The sequence below is a fragment of the Lonchura striata genome, chromosome 2 (genome assembly GCF_050655825.1).
Source record: "Lonchura striata isolate lonStrDom1 chromosome 2, ASM5065582v1, whole genome shotgun sequence".
Taxonomy (NCBI): Eukaryota; Metazoa; Chordata; class Aves; order Passeriformes; family Estrildidae; genus Lonchura; species Lonchura striata.
The window spans coordinates 72,959,909-72,983,457 of record NC_140704.1 but is presented as its reverse complement, the minus strand read 5'-3'; the positions used below and the strand labels follow the sequence as shown (position 1 = coordinate 72,983,457).

The 23,549-nt window shown below is 38.3% G+C and overlaps 1 protein-coding gene across 3 annotated transcripts in view; it reads left to right on the top strand.

Moving 5' to 3' along the window:
• COL15A1 (collagen type XV alpha 1 chain) overlaps positions 1 to 23,549 on the top strand; it is a 120,544-nt gene that overhangs the window by 43,050 nt on the left and 53,945 nt on the right. For all 3 annotated transcript variants that reach the window (XM_085571572.1, XM_085571573.1, XM_085571571.1), the window contains exons 6-16: positions 860 to 986; positions 2,309 to 2,421; positions 5,096 to 5,221; positions 5,820 to 5,846; positions 8,526 to 8,588; positions 11,778 to 11,855; positions 13,511 to 13,573; positions 15,333 to 15,458; positions 18,327 to 18,389; positions 20,484 to 20,519; positions 21,580 to 21,723. In XM_085571572.1, coding sequence (XP_085427698.1) covers positions 860 to 986; positions 2,309 to 2,421; positions 5,096 to 5,221; positions 5,820 to 5,846; positions 8,526 to 8,588; positions 11,778 to 11,855; positions 13,511 to 13,573; positions 15,333 to 15,458; positions 18,327 to 18,389; positions 20,484 to 20,519; positions 21,580 to 21,723 — 966 coding nt within the window. The remainder of the gene's footprint in view (positions 1 to 859; positions 987 to 2,308; positions 2,422 to 5,095; positions 5,222 to 5,819; positions 5,847 to 8,525; positions 8,589 to 11,777; positions 11,856 to 13,510; positions 13,574 to 15,332; positions 15,459 to 18,326; positions 18,390 to 20,483; positions 20,520 to 21,579; positions 21,724 to 23,549) is intronic.

Below are 23,549 nucleotides of genomic sequence, written 5' to 3'. Positions count from 1 at the left end.
CTCTCTCATCTTTTGCAAAGTGATCCAAAGACAGGCAGCTGGCCCCAGCTGGTACTGCTGCATGGGGTAATTCCTCATTGGATGCAGGATTTGCACTTTACTGTTCCTGAATTTTTGCAGCCAGGTAGGGTTTTTCCAAATGGCAGCAAAATCACCCTAGTGCTTGATGATTCCTCTGCATTTTACATCACACCACAAAATTTAATCCAGGAAATCTTACTGTGCCTTGGCTTTTTCTCATTTGGATAAAACTGTAGCTAATTCAGGAAGTATGTCTAGCTTCTCTATCTAGAAGAATATTAATTTTAGCTATTGTTTTTAGCTTCTGTTTAATAATCTTCATAATTACTGTACTATTCAAATTTACGCACAGCAATAGTAGAATTTTTGGCTTTTATTCCTCCTTACGAAAGATATGATTTAATCCCAGGTGGCCACTAAGCACCACACAGCCATTCCCTCATTGCCCCACCAGTGGGATGGGCACAGAATTGGAAGAGAAGTCAGAAAACTCATGGTTTGAAATAAAGACATTTTAGTAGGTGGATCAGTGCTGAGCTGGCATGAACCAAGCTGGAATGAACCAAGCCAAAGATCCTACCTGAAAATACAGTCTCTGACAAGTGTATGTTGCTTGTGGTTTCCTCCCTCTCTGTGGGTTTCTCAAGTGTACATCCCTTGCTTTGGAGGAATGGATTCCAAAGGTACTATACTATTTTTTCTCAGAATTCTGGTTTGCTTCATGGATATGGTAGTTCTGATTACTGTGCTTTGAGGAAGGTAATCTAGTGATTCTTCCTTTAAAACATGTGATAAGCCTTTACTCTAAACTGTTCTTTGGGATTATTTTTTTTTTCAGCCTGAAGATACATTGGCTGAGCCAGTGGAAGCCCCCCCAACCATACTGGCTTATTTGGAAGAGAATGATTTCTCTGGAAATCACAGATCAGAAGAAACCTCAGAAGCAGATAAATTTAAAGAACAAGGCATTGCCTCAAGTTTTGGTTTTTTTTTTTTTTTGTGGAGGGGGTGGTGGGGTCATTTACATTTTCTTGTTTTGAGTCTGTAATTTCCCTGTGTGAGGAAAGCCACTGTCATATTTTAAGTGCTGCCAGGAAAGAAAATCCTATGGTTTTGGACATCCTGTGTGCTAGAAAAGAATTGGCACATCAAACATTTGGTCTTTGAAAGTGCAATCTGTTAAACTGCTATTTATTAATAGCAGCAAAGGTAAGTGGTAGCAACTACTGCCACTGTTCAAAAGATCTCTCACTTCTCTCTCCATATAGGAGCTTATCTCAGACTCATTGTTAAACATGCAGAGAATGGATTTACCCTTCTATAGTGTGGAAGTTTCAATTACAGAATTGTAGTTTGTATTTTAAAATCTTTAAAAAAATATATTTGGATAAAAATAAGAAACTGACCTGAGGAGCTGCTGCTGTAACAATCTACCAAAAAAATAAAAAAAAAAAAGAAAAAAAAAAGGTACAAGCGTTAAAGTGTTAGAGTTAGGCAAAAGGCAAAAGAGAATGAAAGGAGAAAAATCCTCTTCATTTTGCTCAGGTTGGTGAAAAGCATGGCACCCCTTGAGTCATACCTCTGCAAACAGTCCTGCTGGGTCTAGAACAACTTTGCACCTTTAAAAGAGATTTAAGATGGATATTTATTTGGTTACTTGGTACAGTTAAACACAGTCTTTCAGTAAAACTCAATCCTGCCAAGGAATAAACAACTATTTACTACTTCTATTGCCTCCAAAGGATGTGAATGTGCCTAATGCACCAGTGGGGTGTTTTGGGTGCAAGTGTAGTCAGCAAAGCAATGACAGCAAGGCATAATGCAGTGAGGAATCCTTTTCTCCACTGCTAGGACATCTTCAGGGCACTCCTGGAAAACAAGAAAAAAAACTAAATGTATTAATAAGGCCAAAGACAATGCTGCTATTTTAACTCCACACATTCTTCAGATAGTACCTGTTGTAATTAACTCTCATTTTTTTGTGTTACATGGATGACAAATAGGCAACCATTAGACTAGAGCTTGAGGAAAACATGATGATGCCATAGAGTCCTTTACATTAAAATAGATATGTTTGGTAATTTTACTCTCTCCTTTCTCTTTTTTTCTTTTCTTTTAAAATTTTCAGAATTGTAAAGAGACTAATATTAATCTTTGGAATGTATTTTAGTCATAATCTGGATAATTTATTTTTCATAAAACTTGCAGCATCTCTCTTTGATAAATACCTCTGGGCAGGTTTTGTTTTGCTCTCTCATTAATAAGTGATTATTTTCTTTATATTTAGCTGTCATGGAAACTGGACAACGCAACAGTGAGTCTACCACTGTCACACAGAAAATGTTAAGAGAAGAAGATGGCTCTGGTGCTGATGTTTTGCCAGGAGTAAGCAGAGAGGAGGTCTGTATAATGGGTGGATCACATGCCTAATCTTTTAGTCCCAAGAACAGGAAAATATGGGCTTTGAAACATGCAGCATTTGTAAGGCAGTGTGTAACATGAATTCCGTGTGATTCTACAAATTAGAATTACATAGGTCACCGATTTGAAATCCTGTGAGCTACTGGAATACTTGCCTTGTTTGTTGGTATGCTTCAAAATAATCATCTGATGGTACATTTTTTAATTATTAACAGTCCTACTTCAACGGCCACCACAGATTTTTTTCTAAGTAAAAAATAAATAATGACCTTTCCTTCCTCTTGCCTTGAGACTCCTACACCAAAAGTTCATTCTTTTTATTGCTTGAAACTACAGTATTTACAGGTTTTTTGCCAGTAAACACACAGTGAAATAAATGATGGAAATTTAGAATAAAATTTCCACATTATATGTGTTTAGTTCAAGTGTTTAAGGCTGCTTCTTGCAGGGTCTTCTTGTATTCCTGTGTTTACTATGGTAAAATATAGCAAGTGGTGAAATGTTAAGTTAGCATCCATTGGAGCTGACATACAAGAAGTTTTAGTATTTGTTGGAGAGCTTCCACATATAATTCCTTTAACATTTTCAAGCCTGCATGCATGTATTTTTAAGGCAGAAATTCTAATATTAGTTTATATAAATAAACAGATAAACCAGATATCAGATTAACTATTACCTTTTTTTTTTTTTTCATTTTGGGCCATTTTTCTTAAATAAAAATTTGGTATTGTTTTAGAAATTGTGACACATTAAGCTTAAATCTGTTGTGACAAGTAGTTTTGCTGCTTACTGATCTTTAAAGTTTTCCTTAATTTTATTTCAATTTCTTAATTCAATTTTTTATTGCACAGACACCCAAGATTATTATATATTAAAATAATGACCAATCATTTAGAAAATAATAATTTTAAGGAGTTGTTACTGCCACTTTTCTCTCAGTTTTTGCTTGTACCCAGTGTTACTCCTGCCCAGGTGCAGAATCCAGCATTAGCTCTTATTTAGTTTCATGCTATTCATCACTGCTCAATGCTCCAGTCTGTCCAGATCCCCCTGCAAGGCCTTTTGTCCCTCAGGAGTGCGAGCAGCACCTGCCAGTTTGAAATCATCAGAAAACTTGTTCATGGTGCATTCAATTTCTGCATCCAGATCACTGAGAGATCTATTGAACAGACCGGGCCTAGAATGGAGCCCTGAGGAACACCCCTGGTGACCAGTCACCAGCCAGATGTGGCCCTGTCCACTGCAACCCTTGAGCTCTGCCCTTCAACCGGATCTTCACCCAGTGCACCATGAACCCACTCATCCCACAGCTGCACAACTTTTCTCAAAGGATGCTGTGATGGACAGCATCAAAAACCCTACAAAAACCCAGGGAAATTATGTCCACCTCCATCTCTTCATCCTTCATGTGGGTGACTTTGCCACAGAAAGCTAACAAATTAGTTAAACAGGACTTTTGCTTTGTGAACCCAAGCTGAGTGTTCTTGGTAAGTGCTGTGTTCTTTAAATGCTTTTCAGTGGTACTCAGCATAATCTTCTCCTTAATCCAGCCTGAGTTTAGGCTGATCTTCCCTTACACCCTTTTTGTAGACTGGAGTAACACTGATTATCTTCCAGTCAACAGGAACCATCCCAGACTCTCAAGATCTTCAGCAGGTGATTGAGAGGGGTCCTGCCATACCATCTGCTACCTTCTTCAGTACTCTAACTCTGAATCAAGAATCCTGTTATCTCATTCAGGCTATGATCTTTGCCCACTTTTTAACTAAATAGATTGTCTTCTAACACTTTTCCAGACAGGAAAAAATTCTGTAATTAGCCCATATTAAAAGAAATTTGCTGATCTTTGGGACCTTTGCTTTTGGCAAAACCCAGAACAGTCTTTTAAAAAATCATCTTACAGTTCCTTCGCTGAAAGCTGTCATCCTGTTAACTTGAAAATTCTTTGAGAGTTATTATATTTCATCCCTCCTAGTTTCATTACCTGCTAATGAGACTCAAAATATTTCATTGGTGTTTTAAAATGTGAGTAAATTCTAATGCTTCTTTCAAAATGCAATACTGACTTACGTGTTTTGTTCTGTTTACTGGTTTTTCATTTAAATATGTATTGATGTCCAAGCTTCATTCCTGGAAGGTTTATTTTGTTCCTGGAATATTTGAATTATTCCTTTTGTTATTATTACTTTCTCTTGACCAAATACTAATGTTTTGCAATATTTTAGTCTTTCTGTTGTCTCTTCTCATTTTTTGTTACCATTGTTTCATCTTCTGCTACTTTTTATCCAATATGTAACCCTCCTTTGTTAGAGTTGTGGATCTTGGGGAGTTGGCTAAAGCATTCCAAAACATGTCTACCTTAACTCTTGCAGTTTTTTCTCTGACAGACTGAGTATGTGAAAACTATATTTTTTCAAACCTATACTATTGACTTAGACTGTGCAGATGTAGGTAGATATTAAATTAGATCATGGTCATTTGCATCTAGGTAACCAGCTCAGAGAGCAACTTATTTGTAGATGCATGAATGATTTTTAACATGGATTGCCTTGAACAAAGCAAGGATTATAGGAGAAAGGGAAGGGGATGGGGGCTAGAGAAACGGGGATAGTAATACAACACATTTTTAATATTTCACATTTTAATTGCTCAGGGCCAGAAAGGTCAGGAAGTAGAGGATGGGTCCACAGAGTCTCTAGGAGGGTCAGGAATAGATGTGGAAAATAAAGAACAAGGACCTTCTGAATCTCCAGGAAAACTTGGGCAACTTGGTCAGCCTGTGAGTATTTTCTCTCATTGAAAGAAAACGTGTTTTAGAAAGGGTAATAGTGATCCATCACACATGCATGGAGACCTTGAACTGTGCAGCCTTGCACACTGTCACCAGTGCAGGATTCTCCTGAGCTGCTGGGCTAAAACCCATCTACTAGATGGGTTTTAGCCCAGCAGCTCAGGAGAATCCTGCCTGCACTGGCCAGGGGCAGGGGCCTGGTGACAACCATCAGAAAGCAAAGGCAAACAGCTGCTGTGCCAACATACAAATGTTCTCAGAGCAGCAATTCCACCAACTCCTTGGGCAGCACACTCCCAGCTGTCACATTTGAGTGTGTACAAAGGTGCAGAACTCAGAGGCCTCCTTCAGTGGCTTCTCTATATCCCGGATATTTCACACTGATCCTTGTGATCCTCGTGAACCATCAGCACAAGATGCATCAGATTAAAGAGAGGTGCAAAATATCCCACTGTGTTTGATATAGTTCTAATCCATCATTTTGTCACTGCATGGTGCATCTCAATTTAATTAATTGCTTTTATCTTTTGTTACTTCTATGATACATTGTTTTATTTATCTTTCTAACAAAGATGTTCTATTTTAGGGCATTCCTGGTAAAAATGGGCTACCTGTAAGTACTTTTTTTATGCATATTTTGGTTAACTGAATTAATAAAACCACATTTTTTTATGAGGCTCTATTACACTGAGGCTCAAGCAGCAAAGTGTTTTCTTCATCTTCTCCCTTTAGAAGATAGTCCTGGTGTCATAGTTGACATCCTCAGGTTGTCAAGAGAGCAAAAATCCAAGTTTCTAAGAGAAATGTATGATTTCCCAGTTGCAAAGAAAGTAAGGCATGACATGGCATAAGCAGCTGTACCAGGAATTCAGCTCTGGTGAGGCTGGCTTTTTTTGCAGAGAGGAATTTCAAAAGGGGACATACTCACACCCTTTCTAGAGGGGGGCTTCATTGACCCTCCATAGACATATGCTTCCATGTTGCCTGCTCCTAATCTCAGCTGCAATTAACTTTGTGGTTAATTGAGAGTACTTTTAAGTTAGTTGAGATGTACCTCTCACCCCATTACTCTGGTGCAGTAATTCGACTGTATCTTCTGCTTCATCATTCCTGCTTTCCTTTCTCTGAGTTCCTCTACTTTACCCTTCTCTGTCATATCTGCTGTCCTCTTCCTGGGGTTTTTCTTTCCCAGCTTCTCCAGATAACTCCCACCCCTGGGTCGGTCCACCACAAGCTGCTGATAACCTGCACATGCATCCTCGCTGTGAGGTATTGCCCAGCAAAGCACACAAAAACAAACCCATGGCTGTCATATTCCCTGCACATCTCAGCTGCTGTTCTGTATCTGTCCTCTACTGATGTTCTGCTGCCTGGCTTCTTTGTTTCCTTTCTCATTTGTTTGTTGCTGCCACTTTGTGCATCTTTCCCCTCTCTAGGACCTTACCACCCAGAGGCTGTCACCATTCCTATGCCTGCTCCTCTTTTTCTATTCTAACATGTGCCATTGCTGGGAGCTTCCTGATCCTTCCTGCCCCTGCTCCCTTGAAACTGGTGTGTTTTAAGATATTAAAAAAATAACTCAGTGGTCGTTCATGGGGTGCATTATTGAGCTCCTTCCTGAATGCTGCCTTCAGACACCGGTATGCTTAAGGAAATGTAGCTAGGTTTGCAAATATTTAGCCAAAACTCAGGTTATGTGCCATTAGGGTGTTTTTGGACAAGAAGTTTATGTTTTATGTATTAACAGAAGTCTAACTACTTTCATACAGCATATCTTCAAAGAAAATTTTAAGAAACTAATACATCTTAAAGAAAATTCTTCAAATGTAATTCAAATGCTTTAAAACAAATTGTCTTACTCTTGTGAACACAATCTGAATTTCTATCCCAGACATTTTGTGACGGTGTCTTACATTTTTTGTAGTTTCTTTTTTGTCTATGTGCATCTGGTTTCCAATCTTACGTATACCTGTGCAATTTTACTTTTGGTTTGATGGGGCTTTGCTCAGCAATTAAATTACTGCATTCTACATTTATACTGGTAATGTGTTTGTTATTTTTCTATGAAACTGCTAGCAGTTACTCTACAGGAAAAATCATCATAGGAAAAAAAATTCTTCAGTCTTAGAGATACATTTTTCTCCCTAAAAACTTTATATAAACTATCTTTAGGGCAGTCCTAAAACTTGTCTAGTAGAGTCCATAAACACAGCTGTTCAGATTCTGAAAATGCAAGTGGGAAAACACTATTTATTTGCCTTCTGAATATTTTCTTGAGTGTCCTAACTGAATTCAAAAGCAGCCCTATTTTATAATAGCACTAACTTTAAAGCTGATAGGAATTCTTTCTAGCCAATTAATGAGCCTCTATAGGAAGAGCATATGCATATTCTGTGTAGGTGATATGAAGATGCAAAGAAGGGTAATTTGGAATTCATTTGACTGGTGAAGTTCAGAATGGAAAATGAGGTGGAATGCTATCTAGTATACCACATTGCCAGTCAGAGGCATATCTTCAGGAAGGATACTAGTTTGTAGAAGTTGAATAGAGTCAAGTTGGTTAAGAAAACAAAGTTTTAGTAGAAGATGGGAGCAGGCTTAAGTTAATGGTATGATTTTGTGCACTCAGAACAGCAGCTGGCAGTAGTGTGTTACAAATATTTAAAAAATCCTTGCTATCAGTGCTGTGGCAATCCTGTTGGCACTCTGTCAAATCTAAATGCAGCCTGCAGGTGTTTCCATCTGTATCCTCCAAACAGGCTTCTCTTCTCTGTGGGAAGAGTAGATGTGGTGAGAGGCACATTTTTGGGCGCTGCCAGGGACATCTTATGCCAAGTCTTATATTTCCACCTGTCACACTACAACATGAAATAACTCACACATGGATGCTAGATATAAAAGAGGAAAGAAAAGAACCCAAAAAGAGGATTTTATTTTCTGACTCCACTATATATAGAATAGCAAAAGTGACAGTGGATTGGAGGGTGAAATTGCCACCTCTTCACTGGTCAAACCAACAGTCCATCAGTTCTCTCCCCCCCACAAAGAAGAATGCAAAACAATCATTATTTACATAATCAGTGTGAGAAAATTCAGTATAAATATGTAAACATCAGAAAGCATAGAAAACTTTTAGAAGAACTTTAAAACTCTCAAAAGAAAAGGGCAACATCCTCCCACTGTACAAACCAAGAGTTAGAAAGAATCTAGCACCATTATATCCAGCCTCTGCTGCTAAGTGTTCAACTTACATGAAAGAAAATGTCTAATTAAAAAAAATATTTCCTTTTAGGGTAAAAATGGACTTCAGGGGTTGCCAGGACTGAAAGGAAAAGCAGGCCCTAAAGGTGAAAAGGTATGTGTTCTTTCACCAATCAATCAGATACAATTTATTCTTAGACATGTATTGATTTGGTACACTCTGAGAGAGACACAAAGTATGGAATCACAGGAAGAATTTAAATATCCTACTGTTCATTCATGAGTGGCTGGATGGCACCATACCAGAATCATAAGTATGTTTCAAGGTTGTGAATAAACTTCAGCAGTAGAAAAAGTTGGGCTTTCACAGAAGAGCTAAGGAAGATGTATTGAACACTTAATAAAGAAAAGTCAATTGTTGTATATAACTGCTCTGGGCAACATACTCTACTGGCTAAGTGATTTAACAGAGGCAGTATAATCATATTACCCTTAGGAAATGAACATAATTGAAATAAGAGTTAAACCATCTGAAGTAACAGCTTGTATCTCTTCTGAGATGAAGTGAGATGTAATGGATTAATCTGTTATTAAAGTACATGTTGTACACAAAATTGACATATAGATAGTAAATCCAAGTGTCAAATTAATAATCTGTTAATTTCATCTGTTTAACAAAACAATACAGACTTCATAAATTCACAAACATGACCCATATAAATCTCATCTATTCAGATTAGTTTGAAATAGTACAAAATAATTTCTTGCAAATCTGCTTTGGTCCTTCTTGCAACCAGAGTTATTTCTAGATGCTTGATACTGACATAAATAATGTGTAGGAAACCATAAAATCAGTCAGGGTTCTTTTAATGAAAACAAATCAAATTGAAAAGATGCCAAAATTATGGCTATTCAGATTTCTTCTATTTATAAGCAAAGTGCAAATCAGGAAATGCATTTTATTTTGCAGCTGCTACAGCCACAGCTCCTGTTAGGTGACCATTCCAATCTTCAGCAACAAGTGCTACACCTACAGTGCCGAAGGGAACAGGCCCAGAAACTGATTTGCTGCTGGTTCAGACTTGCAGGCGTGACAATGCTTTGGCCTGTAGCAAACAGATCTCGCTCAGGCATTGCAATTTTACTTTTGTTGTTAATTGCTCCCAGGATGCTGCAAAATGAGATTGAGCATAGGCTCTGTACTCCTCCAGTGCCATCCCAGTAAGCTTTTGGCTTTCAAATACTCATGCTGATGGATTTCAGTATATGTCTAAGGTTATTTCATGCAAAATTCACAAAAAACTGTACTCAAAATACTAGATTTGAACATGCAAGGCTAAAAGGAGTCCCAGAGTCGAGTACCTAAGCATTGTAGGCCCAGCCAGTCTGTTCCAGCTGACCTCACAACCAAAGGCCATCCAGCCTTAGTTTGTTCATCAGAATAGATATCAGAAGGAGAAAATTGTAGCAGCAGGAGAAGCAGCTTAGCTGCAGAGAGCAGAATTTATATTGGAAAGGAAAATACTCCAGTAGCCTATTTGTGATTACTTTTATGTCTACTTTAGCAAAGACATGTTAAACTTTGTTTTTCATTTAAAAATTGGACTAATATTTTCAAGGGACACTTCAAAGAGACACTGTGAAGTTAGAAAAAGAGAGCTAAAAATCCTAACAATACATTCAAGACCACTGAGGAAAGCTGACATCTTCATATGCGGAGCTTTGTCTTGTCAATACTTTAAACAGACAGTTGCTGCAATAAAAACAGTTCAACGAAGAAAACACCGCTCTGATCCTCTTTCATACATGTGAATTATTTTTAAGTAATCAGCTGTTCAGCAAATTGTTTCAATATTCTAATCAGTATTATTTCCTAGGCCTGGCTGTGTTGGTAGGGTGACCAAAGCTTATAGAACACACAAAAATTCATAACTGTTATACTGTCTAAAGATAGTCAGCACCTTTTACAGTATAAAAATATCTAAATTTCAGGAACAGTAGTAGGATCCACCATCCTCTTTCTGGTTCTTCTAACTGAAAACAGAAAGCCAGGAATGAATGGGGCACTACCTATCAGTGGAGAGTGGGGAGCTGCTGTCACTTTTCCAGCATGGTCCATGCTCTGTGCAGAGGTAGAGCCATGAGATGCTCCTTGGGAATGGATACAGTCAGGCTTCCTAAAAATGGCCATAACCCAAATGTGATATCTGGGGGTTTTGTCTTCCTTGAAGTGCACACAAAGTGGAAGAAATTGCATGAAAGCAAGCACCAAACAAGCACTGCCAGGAACTAATGGAATAGTCACTGGAAAAAAGCGAGGATGTGTTAAAATTAATGAAGAGTATCTGTAACTGAACATGCTGGCAGACAGTGAAAATAGCCCCAAAGTAATTAAACACATTCTCTGTGGATATGAGTGAAGTGTCACTATAGGAACCATTTCACAAAGCCTCAGGGAACAAAGAACTGAATGAATACATTTATCTAATGAACTCTCAAGCATAAAGAGCAAGTATCCAAAAGACAGTTAAAAGTCAGTGTTTCCTACTGTGTAACAAAATATGTGCATTTATAGAACAGAATTTAAATGCTCATAAGCCCAGATAGCAAATTGGCAGGTTAGAGGGTAAAGCACAGATCAGTGGAGGCAAAACCTCGACTCTTGGCTTGAGTGAAAAATACTGGTCTTGAGCAGGAAAATTATTAAAAGTCACAAACATCTTAAGCTGAAACAGTTCAAACTAACCTCAGCAAAATGTCAGAGGTGATGTAAGAAGGACAAATTTTAAGAAATGATGAGAGAAAATGACACATATTTGAACATCATCTTTCACTGTGTTGGCAGTAGATAAAGGTCAACACACAGAAGAAAAATCATGTTATGGTACTATTGAAAAAATCAGTAGAGAGTTTAGCAATAAAGTCAAGAATTTACAGATTGAATACCATTGTGTGACCACACTGACAACATTTTTTTCTGGATTGGTGTGTGGTTTGGGTTTTTTTTGGGTGGGATTAGGGTTCATGTATAAGATGCCCTAAAAATGCAAGATCCACAGTTAAACCTTATTCTGGCAAGACATATGCACTGCCTAATGCTATTAATGCTGCTTGTACATTTTCAAATTCATTACAGAAGTTAGAAAAGAAAGAGTTCTTTCTTCCACTGCCAATGCAAAGATCATGTTCTTTGGGAGTTTATCTTAGAAATGAATGAAGTCCAACCCTGCTCATAGCATCTAAGTAGCCACTCTTGTGACTGGAATTCCACAGAGATTGTAGCTAGTGCTTATAGTCTTTATATGGTTAAATCCTTGCTGATTTATCTTAATTCCCATTTCAGGGTGATCCTGGCGAGGGATTGCCAGGACCCCCTGGACTACCAGGACCCACAGGACCATCTGCTCCTTCCAGAGGATTAGTGAGTATCTGGGGCTCTCTGTCAATGAGCACAGCTTGCCACAGAGGAATCCAGAACTAAATAGGAGGTTTTCTCTGGGAAAGTAGCCTGATTGTGACAGAGATAAACATGTTTTCTAGAACATTCATGCAGAAATGCAAATAAATGTCTTACTGAAGTGTGTGAATACTGTAAGCTACATAAACTCCCAGTATTCACATTTTAAAATGTTGTTGGATGTGTGTGCTCTCTTGTGCAAAAGCAACAATATATGTGAGAACACAAAACAAAAATATCCACAAAAAGGCAGTCTAAACTTAAATTATTCATTTCTTCCTGCTACTGAACAGAGAAGCGGTTTGACAGTCAGTAATGTTTTCTGTCATTAAATACTAGAACACATACCAACATGATGACAGTTTGTATTTTGAATGCTCAGTACTCAGACAATGTAAAAGAATGAACTTCGGCTCCATCTCACTGCTGTACTTGGACTTTTCTCAATATAACCATGAGGATACATGTGCATGCAGATAAAGAAGGAATCTGGCCTGAATTTTGGGTTCATGGTGTGACAGCTGATTTTATGCTTAGACACAGTCCATCACTGCCACCAGTGGAAATCCTGAGATGGACTTTTACACAAAACTATCTGTCATACTGCGTATCGCAAGTGTTTAACAAGAGAGTTTGAAACATATTTTACTGGCCAAAATAGATTTTATGCTCCCCTGATTCTGGGTCTGCTAAATTAAGACAATATATTTCTGCAGCATAAAAAGAGATTAACAGTGATTCTTCTGCACTACTGAGCCTGCACTGATGCTGACTTCAAGAGACCAGCAGGGCAGCTCCAAATCCCTAGGAAAAGGTGCTCCAGGCCAACAGTTTTACCCAGTCAAAGGCCACTTCTATAAATGTAGCAGGGAACACCAAGTGCTACATTGCCTTTACTTTCTTGTTCTCTGTGACAGCAAGTTTCAAGGCTTTTTATTCTGTAGTGAGGTGGAAGAAGTCTCAGTGCAGCCAAGGAATGCATCCTCAACACCAAGGCATTTGAAACTTTACCTTTGGTACTATGATAACTTATTCAGGTAGTACTTCTCAGACTACTTCTTTGTAGTCTGCAAAATATACACAGCTATGAAACTCACCAAGAACTAAACACTAAGGTATTATTTCAACAGAAGGTTTTGGAAAAGGCTTCAGTATATTGATTTCTCTCTGTAAAAGTCATCTTTTTGATTACAGTTGCAGGAATCTCAGAATTAGGCTTTTTAAAGGAGGCATACATTGTAGGAAAATGGAGTTATTGGTAAGATCTGCATTTTAGGATATTCTTAATGGTGACAGGTACCTCTCTGAAGTTAAAATGTGTCTGAGATATTACTTTAGTTCAGTTAAACTGTCACATGGCATGTGTGTCCTGCAGGACAGTTATCACTGTGCTCATAGAGCACCTGCAGGTAAAGACAGTGCTCAGTGACTACGAAAGAAGATGGTATGAAACACCAGAAAGATAAGTGAAATGTTTTTGTTGTATTATAATTTATTTTATGAGTGACAGACTGCTGTAAGTATATTGATGATAGATGTATTTCCAGTAAATGCCACGTGATATTTGGACTTGTCATCTTCAGAAGCAATAATTTAAAATGGAATTCTCCTCATTTCAGAATAGACTAGAACCTGAAGAATCGGGTTCTGGAGATTCTGATAGAGAGACAGAGATTTTAAGGGTAAGCAAATACTGACATTTCTCATGATAAAGAGCTTTATTTTACTCATGCAGGTTGTAGAATTTTTCATAATGCAAGTTTTATACATGCTAAATTTACAGCATCCAGAAAGTGTTTGTAGGGTTTCATTTCAAGGTCAGAAAAGGCCTAAATGCCTGTGAGTGGGGAAGAAGTACAAGACAAGAGGTTGCCACCAAAGAAATAATGCAAGAAATAACAGCAAATGCTTTCAATCTGACTATGAGAAAACATCAAAGAGGAGAGAGATGGGAATCATAGATTCATAGAATCATAGAAAGACCAAAATGTCATTTTGTTCCAGCCCCCCTGCCATGGGCAGGGAAACCTTCCACTAGATTAGGTTGCTCAGAGCCCCATCTAACCTGACCTTGAACATTTCCAGGGATGAAGTATCCAACAGCTTCTCTGGGCAGCCTGTTCCAGTGCCTCACTACCCTCACAGTAAAGAATTTCTTCCTAGTATCGAATTTAAACCCACCCTCTGACAGATTGAAGCCACTACCCCTTATCCTGTTACTACAGACCCTTGTAAGCAGCCCCTCTCCTGCTCTCTTGTAAGCCCCTTTTAGTCAGTGGAAGGTGTTATATGACCCTAGTCTTTACTTTTTTCAATTTGGAGTATCTGTGCTAGAAAAATAAGTGTGTCTGTATGAAATGTCTTATGGTGCAGCTTTCTGGTGAACTGAACATCAGTAACACAGCACCTTTCTGAGTTCATTATGGTTCCTATGAACTCCAGAGTGCTATAGCACACTGGAGGGCTCTGCTTTACAACACAACTAGTGATATATTTTCATTCTCTCAGACTGTTTTCTGACTCAGGACTCCTCTTCTGTTTTTTTCTTTTTACTCAAAAGTGCTTAATACCTTATTCCCAAGGCCTTTCAGGAGTCAATTGCCATATGCTGAAAGTTAGCTATCTTGCCTAATTTAGGAGCCTCTTCAGATGCCCTTTGTAGGTAACAAGATAGGTGAGTTCCCTGCAGAAGACTATTTACTGCACTAAAACTGCAAGATGACCCTCTTCCAGATAGAATCCTGTTCATGGCCCTAAGTCAGAATTAAAGATTTCCTGACTTATAGTACCAAAAATTCAAGCTCTCAGTCCCTGTCTGCTAATGCAACCTGTAACACGGGTGGACTTGGACATGAGAAAGAATATTTGCAAATGTACTGTTCCTCCTAAAATAACATTTCACTAATTTCATTCCATTAATTCAATTTAAATACCTCTGCTCATGTTCATGCAGGATCTTTAGTGCAGAGGCCAGTTTTACAGCATTAAGCAGGTCTTGATCATGAGTAGAGATTCTCAGTGCTCCAGCAATAACATGGAGAAACCCTATGAAACAGCAGAGGAGAAAAAGCAACCACTTCCCTCTGTATAATGATGGTTTCTTTATAGTTAGGTCTTTTATCATTAGGTCGATCCTTGGGATATGTCTGAGATCTCTACTGCATTACAGAGAGCTGACACAAATTTTTTTGATTTTCAGTGTTTTTATTTCAATGCTATAAGGCAGCACAGTTCAGAGAGCGTGGGTGAGGGAGGTCAGTGTGACCCTATGTAAGGGCATATCTGTGAAACTAAAATTGGTTCTCAGTGAAACAGAAGTGGGGTGGAAACACCAGCTGAGTTTTATGAGCCTGAACACTCTGTGTGAGCTTTTTCCTGTTCCATGTATATAGAAATTAACCAGGCTAGGAAAATTTCTAACACTCCTGCTGATTTATCCAGGGTCTTCCGGGGCCACCAGGCCCTCCAGGACTGCCTGGTCTTCCAGGAAACCCAGCACCTGATTCAGGTGTAGGACCTCCTGGGTCACCAGGAGAAGATGGAGCTTCAGGGGAGCAAGGCCCTGCAGTGAGTACCCTTTTGTGCACAAAGCTTGAATTTTACGCAAATTTATTAGGAAAAAAAAAAAAAGTCTTGTTAACCAAAACACAGCACTAATAAATAAAAATTAAGAATGCTTTTGCCAACACTGAATAAAACTAAGTATCAGTTTTCCTGGGAGCTTTCAGGAAAATGAAGTTTGCTAAATTACTTATATGAGTTTCAGGGAATTTGCAAAATAAACTGAATTTTCCTCTTTCCTCTTCCATCCTTTTCTTCAGCTAGGTAGACACACTTATTCCTCTGGACATGTGAAATATAATTCTGCTGTAAAAAAGTTGCTGAAGTTTGACTTGCAAGTAAATTCTCAGTAAGGTGGTTTTTTCAGTGAAGAAAATAAATTTTTTAGCATTGAACAGCTCTGAGAATCCTCTCTGGAACTATGAGATTGGCTCAGTTGTTTGGAGCATGGTGCTAATGAAGCCAAGGTAGTGGGTCTGATCTCTGTGTGGTCCATTCATCTAAGAGCTGCACTCAATGATCCTTTCCAATTCAGAACAATTTCTGCTTCCATATATTTACTAATATGGTTCCTACCAACCATCTGCCAGCAGCATTGTTCTCAGGGCAAGATTTGTCCTGTACATCAGACGACCTCCAAGTGAGTCACCGTATCTGTACCTGACAGGTGTCTTTAGCATATATCAAGGAACTGTACAGGTGACAGGTGTTACAGAAGAGATCTCACTAGATCTCAGCTGTCTTGGAGGGAGGTTTATTTGAGGATAGCCAAGTTCAAAGTTGCTGTAAAATCTAAAAGGTGCTAGGCCATCCAGGTAGAATCAGCATCATTTGTGCAGAAAGAAATTAGGTACCTGAAAGTCTTAATATGGGATTCAAGAGTCAAGTGAACGGGAAGCCAAGGAAATCCATTATTCTCTGCATCTACTGATTGTTATATGGATGGCAGTATAAAATAAAAAAAGTCTGAAATGCTGTCCAGATTTCATCTAACTGCCAAACTCCCAACACTCTTTTTATTTTATGAATCCAAGACAGATCAAATTGTATTGAGGATTACAAATGTAATTTTAAGAAAATACATTGGCAAGTCTTATAAAAAAGACAGTCACCCTAATGTTTTATTTACTGTATTTGATAAGGTGCAGTGTTAGATTAAAAGGTTCTCTAGAACACCTTCTTTCAATTAAAAATGTACCTTCAACTTTCCTGACTGTGGCTGTTATTAAAGCTTTTGAATATAATGTAATTCAAATTGTTGAGGATACAGTACTAAAATTTGCCATAAAAGAATAATGTAAAAAGGAATTAAAATAAAATAGAGAAATAAGCATTGATTTATCTTATATTTTTAAAGATGAGTGTATTCCCTCTTGTGTAATTTGGGATTTCACAGGCAATAACATGAACTTGCAGGCAGTCAATTTTCTGATGCAACACAGATTGTTGTTTCAGGATAGTTCCTGGGAATAAAAAAAAGTAGAAGTTAGATGCTGATAAGACCACTAAAGAACATTTTCAGAAGATTCAATCCAGGACAAATCATGCCAAAATGCAATATGAAAATGTTTGAAACATCCTGAAAATATTTCTGATTATTCTCAATATGAAAAAAAATCCATTAGTTACTCTATGACTTACAATGCATCCAAAGATCAAAACCAGTGGGGCCTGGGGAGTGGGGGAGGGAGAGAGCCAGAAAAATGAGGCTTTGTGATAATTCTGAAAACATCAGGGGAAAACAATATTTTCTATCTCCTTTGCTAGCCATTTATATACTTCCCCAAAACAGATGAATCAATAAATATTATTAAAGATCCACAGAGGCCAGAATACACCCCTGTAAATGGAGTCAAAGGCTTTCAGAGCCCAATTTTTAAAATGTAGGCTGTGAAATATGCCTGTTACCTTTCATGCATGTCTACTTACTATGGCCTGGACTTCAATATTTGTACAGATTTAATGGTTGACCTTACAAAGCCAGTATTTCCCAGCCTGCCTGCTCACTCAGATGCATGCAGGATATAAGTCATGGATACAACACCAGAAACTGGGTGGAGAACTTAATATATACTTTTCAAGGCAAAATTAAAGTGAGGTTCATGAACAATATGAGTGCCATCAACAAAAGCAAAATGGCAGAGCCTTTTTCTTCTGCAGAAGGACTCTTTAGGAGTGCTGCCCCTGAAAGCTTAGGAATGCACTTCCAGGCTCAGCTACCCAGAGGCTCCCGGCAAACTGAATCTGAATAAGCCAAGTACTGCCCCATATGGCAAGCTGAGGCCCAGTCTCATTGTTCCTGTGTGAGGATATCACTGGAGTTTTATGAATCAAGACCTCTGTCAACCTACAGGCTTTTCTATTTGCAGTGACAGCACAGAAGTCTCCTGTTTGACACCATTCTCTCCATATCACAACTGCTTTTAGTGATTTGACCGCACAGAAACCCTGGCCACTGATTTTGTCAATACAAAATCAGGGTCTCATCTAGCACTGACATTGACAAAAGTGTGTATAACTGAAGTGTCTGAGGATTTCAACCCCATCATGTCTTTCACAATGTTGTCAAAACCTGCTTGGATAGCACCATAATCTCTCATGCTAAGGTTGTATTTACAATATGCTGGGTTTTCTTTTTGCTTATTATTTTATGATTGTTGTATATAGTTTTCTATTAAAATATATTAAAATACTGGTTTAATACAAAGCCAAACTCTCAGAAGACAAGAAATAGAAGTGTTAAAACTTAGTGGTAGGAGATGCTACACATTACTCTTTTATAATGCTGTAGCATTAGTTGGTCCCTAATACTTAACATGTTCTAGAAATCAAGCTCTCAAGTGGCACCTGCTTTAGATTTACTGTCATCTACAGGGCCCTCAAGGTCCTCCTGGCTGTGATGGAGTGGTTGGCCCACCAGGATGGAAGGGAGAAAAGGTGAGTTAAATGTCTTGCTCTTACTTCAGTGGAAAATCTTTGTCAATTCTAGGCTGTAAAAATCATAAACTGTTGTTCCTGCAACACAATAGCATCTGGCTTCAGTATTTTTTAATGGAATCCAGATACTGATGGCTTATTAGAACACATCTCAAAAGGCATATTCAGAAATCCAGAATTTCCTATTGGCTATTGTCTCATTTTCTGAAGCATGCAATATTCAATACGCAGTATGAACTACTCTGTTGTGATTTTCCACTCAGAAAACAGTAGTCACTGGGCTCAGACAGGTGAGTCTGGAGGGGGAAAGAGAGAACTCCAGTTAGCCCAGCCTGGCACAGAGCGACAGCACATTATATGACGGGGAGAAGAGTCTGAAGGAGCACAGACTGTTTGAATTGACAAACAAGAGACAAAGTCATGGCCTACACTGGCTGGACACCAGATGCCCACCAAAGAAAAGCTGATGGGTCAAGACAAGGTCAAAGAGATCACTCAGCAATTACTATCACACGCAAAACAGACTTGACTTGGGGAAATTAATATAATCCATTGCTAATCAAAACATCATTTGAGCACCATTTTTTTCTACCCCACTTCAAGAAGGATGTGAAGAAAACAGAGGCAAAGGCTAAAAGACAATTTCATCCTCTAGTGAGCTTCAACAACACACCTTACACACAAGAACTCGAAAGTAAATTCCCAAGTGTACATTTTAAGCTCACCCGCTGTAATAGAAATGAAAAGGCAAGTCTTAAATGGCCACAATATTGATTTATTTTTATCTATGGAGGCTGGAGGTTCTGAGTTGTGATATCAAAAGCCTGAGGCTGATAAAAGTGCAGCACACATGGGAACCAGGAGCCATGCAGAAAGTGTGTTACAAAGCAGGCACCTGAAACCCGTGTCCATTGTAATCAGTGGTGAGTGTTTTAAGGGAGCCTAAGAACAGAAAGAAGTCTAGCTGAAGTAAACTGAACATTAATTACATACTATAGGAGGAGATTGATAGGAAAAGAGAAGCAATCTAAGATAAATTATTTTTTTTAATCATAATCTTCTAAAAAAGGGCTAAAATATTTTGCCTCACTGAATCTGTTTGCTGCATTCTGTATATTTGATAAAAATTCAGTTAGAATTGAAGCACTATGTATCTGCACCTGTTCAATACAAGTAAGAATATTTTTAAATTTTTACTATTTTTTTCTGAAATACTTGATTTAATTTATATTGCAGTATCTGTTTTGTTCTTTATTCCAAATTAATCCAGAGAAAATAGCAAGAAAGAAACAACAGATGCACTGGAAGTAAATTCAGTTTGTTCATCAAGTGACATTTGACATGGAGTTTAGCCACTGTTTTTAGAAAAAAAACATGATCATATATTTACTGGTGCTTACTCATTTTTTTCAGATTTTACTCAAGAAATATTTCTGCTGAGTGAGTAAGGACAGGAGCTTCCCAAGATAAAAATTATTCCACTAGATCCAGAGCAATTTTGAAAATAATTATTGGTGTGCATTATTATTGTCTTTCTGTCTATTCCATGAAATAGACATGAAAAAAAAAAACCAGTATGCAAGTAAAGTGTATAAAGAAAATATTGATAAAATCTTGATTGTAGCAGAGGAACAAAATCTTGATTGTAGCAGAGGAACCTTAAAATCTTCCTAGTCATCACATCCAGTGTTTGGAAGGGTGCCCTGTACAACTTGAGTAGGAGCAGTTTCCAGTTCTGTTGTAGCCAATAAGGATTTTGACATTTATGTTCAGAAGCATGAGGATGTGACCTACAATGTTTACTTTTCTGTCCTCCAAACCCTTAAAATCTACAGCAATAATTGAAATAAAATATTGAGTCCAGTCAGCATACAAGATCAGAGCTATTAATGTGTTATTGTAACGCCTGAATTGCAGATTGTTTTCTTTTTTAACTGAGAGTTTTGATGTTTCAGATGAAGGGCTTCATGTACAGGACATCAAATTAAACAATACAGAAATCTGTGGGTATTTGTAATAAGAAAACTACCATAAATATGCTTTTGTTACATAATGGTCTTATTCTAAGTATTTAGAACTTATTTTCTTTTACAGGGTGATCAAGGTCTGCCTGGTTCTGCTGGTCCAAAGGTAACAAAAAAGTGTTTTTATAGAATTACAGTAAGACTGTGATACAGCACATTACTGAAAAGGGCTGAGAAATCTTAGAGACTGTTATTGTGTAACCTGATGAAGTGAGCAAACCTGACTTTTCAGCTGGCCAGTATGCTTCCCTATGAAATGTTGTGTAGTCACGTAACCTTGGCTGGACATGGCTCTATCACTCTCTTTCCAAGTGGGACTGGGGAGAGAGAATAAGATGGAAAACAACTTGTAGGTTGAAATAAGGCAGTGTTTACTAAAGCAATAAGAAAATAAAAGTTTATATGCATATAAGAAAAGAGAAAAAAGTTTAATCTCTACTTCCCATCAGTGAGTAATGTTCAGCCACTTCCTGGGAAGCAGTTACTCTGGAAGGCAAATACTATAAAACAACAAATGCGCCCCATTCCTCCTCTCTCTCATAGCTTTTATATCTGAGCTGACATCATATGGTATGGAATACCCCTTTGGTTAATTTGGGTCAGCTATTTTTGCCTACTTGTGTCACCTTCCAGGGTACTGCCCATTCCCATCCCACTTGATGGGAGGAGGATATGAGAGAATTGTTAAAGAGGCAGCACTGATGGTGTGCCAGTGCTGCTTCAGGCAAAACACTGGTGTGTAGTCAACACCTTCTGGCTACCAATGCAAAGCACAGCACTGTGAGAGCTGCTCTGGGGGAAACAAACTCCACTTCAGCCAGAACCAATGCAGGTGACCAATAGGTTGAGAGAGGTGATATTTCCTCTCTACTCTGCCCTCATGAGACCCTACCTGGAGAGCTGTGTCCACCTCTGGGACCTGTTGGAACAAGTCCAGGGGAGGGCCACGAACATGATCAGTGGATGACCGCTTCCTGAAAATGTTCAAGGCCAGGTTGGATGTGGTTTTGAGCTATCTGGTCTAGTGGAAGGTGTCTCTGCCCATGGCAGAGGAATTGAAACTTGCTGAGCTTTCCAACCCAAGATATTCTGTGATCCTGTGAAACTACTTATTTGCCTTTACTTAGATATATTCAGTATATCAATAGTCCGAATTTTTATTTTAGGGTGATGCTGGAGTTACCGGATCAATAGGCCCTAAAGGAGAAGCTGGTCCTATTGGGTCTCCTGGAAAACCTGGACCACCTGGACCTCCTGGGCCTCCTGGACCTCCTGGACCACCAGGACTAAGTTACAGCTTGGGATTTGAGGTGTGTCACTATTCCAAAGTTTGTTTTAAGTATGGATATATTTCCTCCAGAGGAAAGACAGTGTGATCACCTGTATATTTCACAGGTATTTAAGTCTGAATTGATAAGAAAGTAATTTGTTCTAGACTGAAATTTGCCAAGGAGTGTAAATACAGAGATATATGTTGCTCATTTCTGACCACATGGTCTTTTCTACTTAGGACAAAAAAAGTTATATTGGAAATATAAATTTGCAGATGTTACTTTTTCTACTTCTGAGAATAATACCTTCATCACTTAAAAATATGAGATCAGACCAGCTCAAGATGAATTTTACATATAATTTGAGAACTGCTCATTTGGATAATGTTGGGGGAGAAGAAAGTGGCTTTGCAGTAAAGAAAGGCAAGGGAAGAATACCCAGGTTCAAGAACTAGAGCTGCTGCATTAACATATTTGTGAAGAGAGGACAAGAAATTGTCAATATCAATATTCCTATTTTACTTTTTTCTTCCTTTTTTTCCATGTATTTTCCAATTCTAATTTAGCTGTGTGGCTCAACAAAGTCTTTCTACAGTTTTTTATGTCATAGGATATAATAGAGTTTGCACAGTAACTCAGGGTAGTCTCATCAGAGAAGTAAGAATGATTGACCAAAACTACCGGCCCTCTGTAGAATGACTGTAGTAAAGTGGTGGTGTAAAGTGGTTTCCCTACATGTTTTTCTTAGTATCTACCCCAACTTTTTTTCTATTTTTCTTTTTTTTACTCTACAGACTTTTTGAAGTGTCACAGATGTGACACTAATGCTTGTTTAGAGGCCTTATTTGCTTTCTGATGTCTGAATAAAGAATATTGTACTATATACACTACTGGTTAATAATCTCACTGATGTCAGTGAATTTCAGTGGACAAAAATCTCTTTAGCAGTTCACAAGTTCTTAATTGCCAGCAATGAAATGGTTAGCAAGGAACAACTTGAAGACTAGGCAAACAGTCCTTTGTTTTGTCTTGGGCACGCTACACTGGTACACAGTCTCCTCTGAATAAAAATCAAAATAAATATCAATAAATATTTGTCTCAGAATGAGTTAAGGACCACTGGCAAGTCACATCTTCATCCCAGGCCTGGTCTGAGTTTTAGCCCAGAATGATGGCTTCTCTGACTTACAGTCATTTTCTGTGACCTGTGAGGACCCATTTAATACATTCTCCACTTTTCCCCATTAGCACTATTTGAGTAGAAGGCAAAGTGCCCTTATGATGTCACCAAAGAGTTCTCCTGAAATTATGCGCTTAGGATCTTAATACCTTAATACCTAAATCTCAGAGGAGCAAACTTGGCAGATAAGTAGGAAAGGGTGAAAACTGAGAGTCCCTGCTTTTATGGATACAAATGCAGAAGGATGTGAGCTCTAACTGCAGATAAGTAGGAAAGGGTGAAAACTGAGAGTCCCTGCTTTTATGGATACAAATGCAGAAGGATGTGAGCTCTAACTGCAGTAACAGTATCTCAACTGGCTTAATCTTGAACTTTATCTAGTCAAAAAAATTGGTATGATTGTCATTTTCCTGAGAGGAACACTACTTTAAAGAGACTTGCTAGCTGCAGCTGATCTTTTGGATGCCCACCCCTCCCATCTGTTGAGGCAGCACCGTGGTCTGCCAGTTTGTTGGGGTGACACTACCTTTTGGTTGGCAGTCTGTTTATTGCTGTAAGGCTGTTTCTGCAAAATACTCCTGTTAGCACTTGTTAGCATCTGTGATCAGCTATGTGCAAAAACCAAATGGCATGGTGTTTGCTGGCACTTATGCTTGCCAAAAGAACAGTTTGAGCTGCAGAAGGT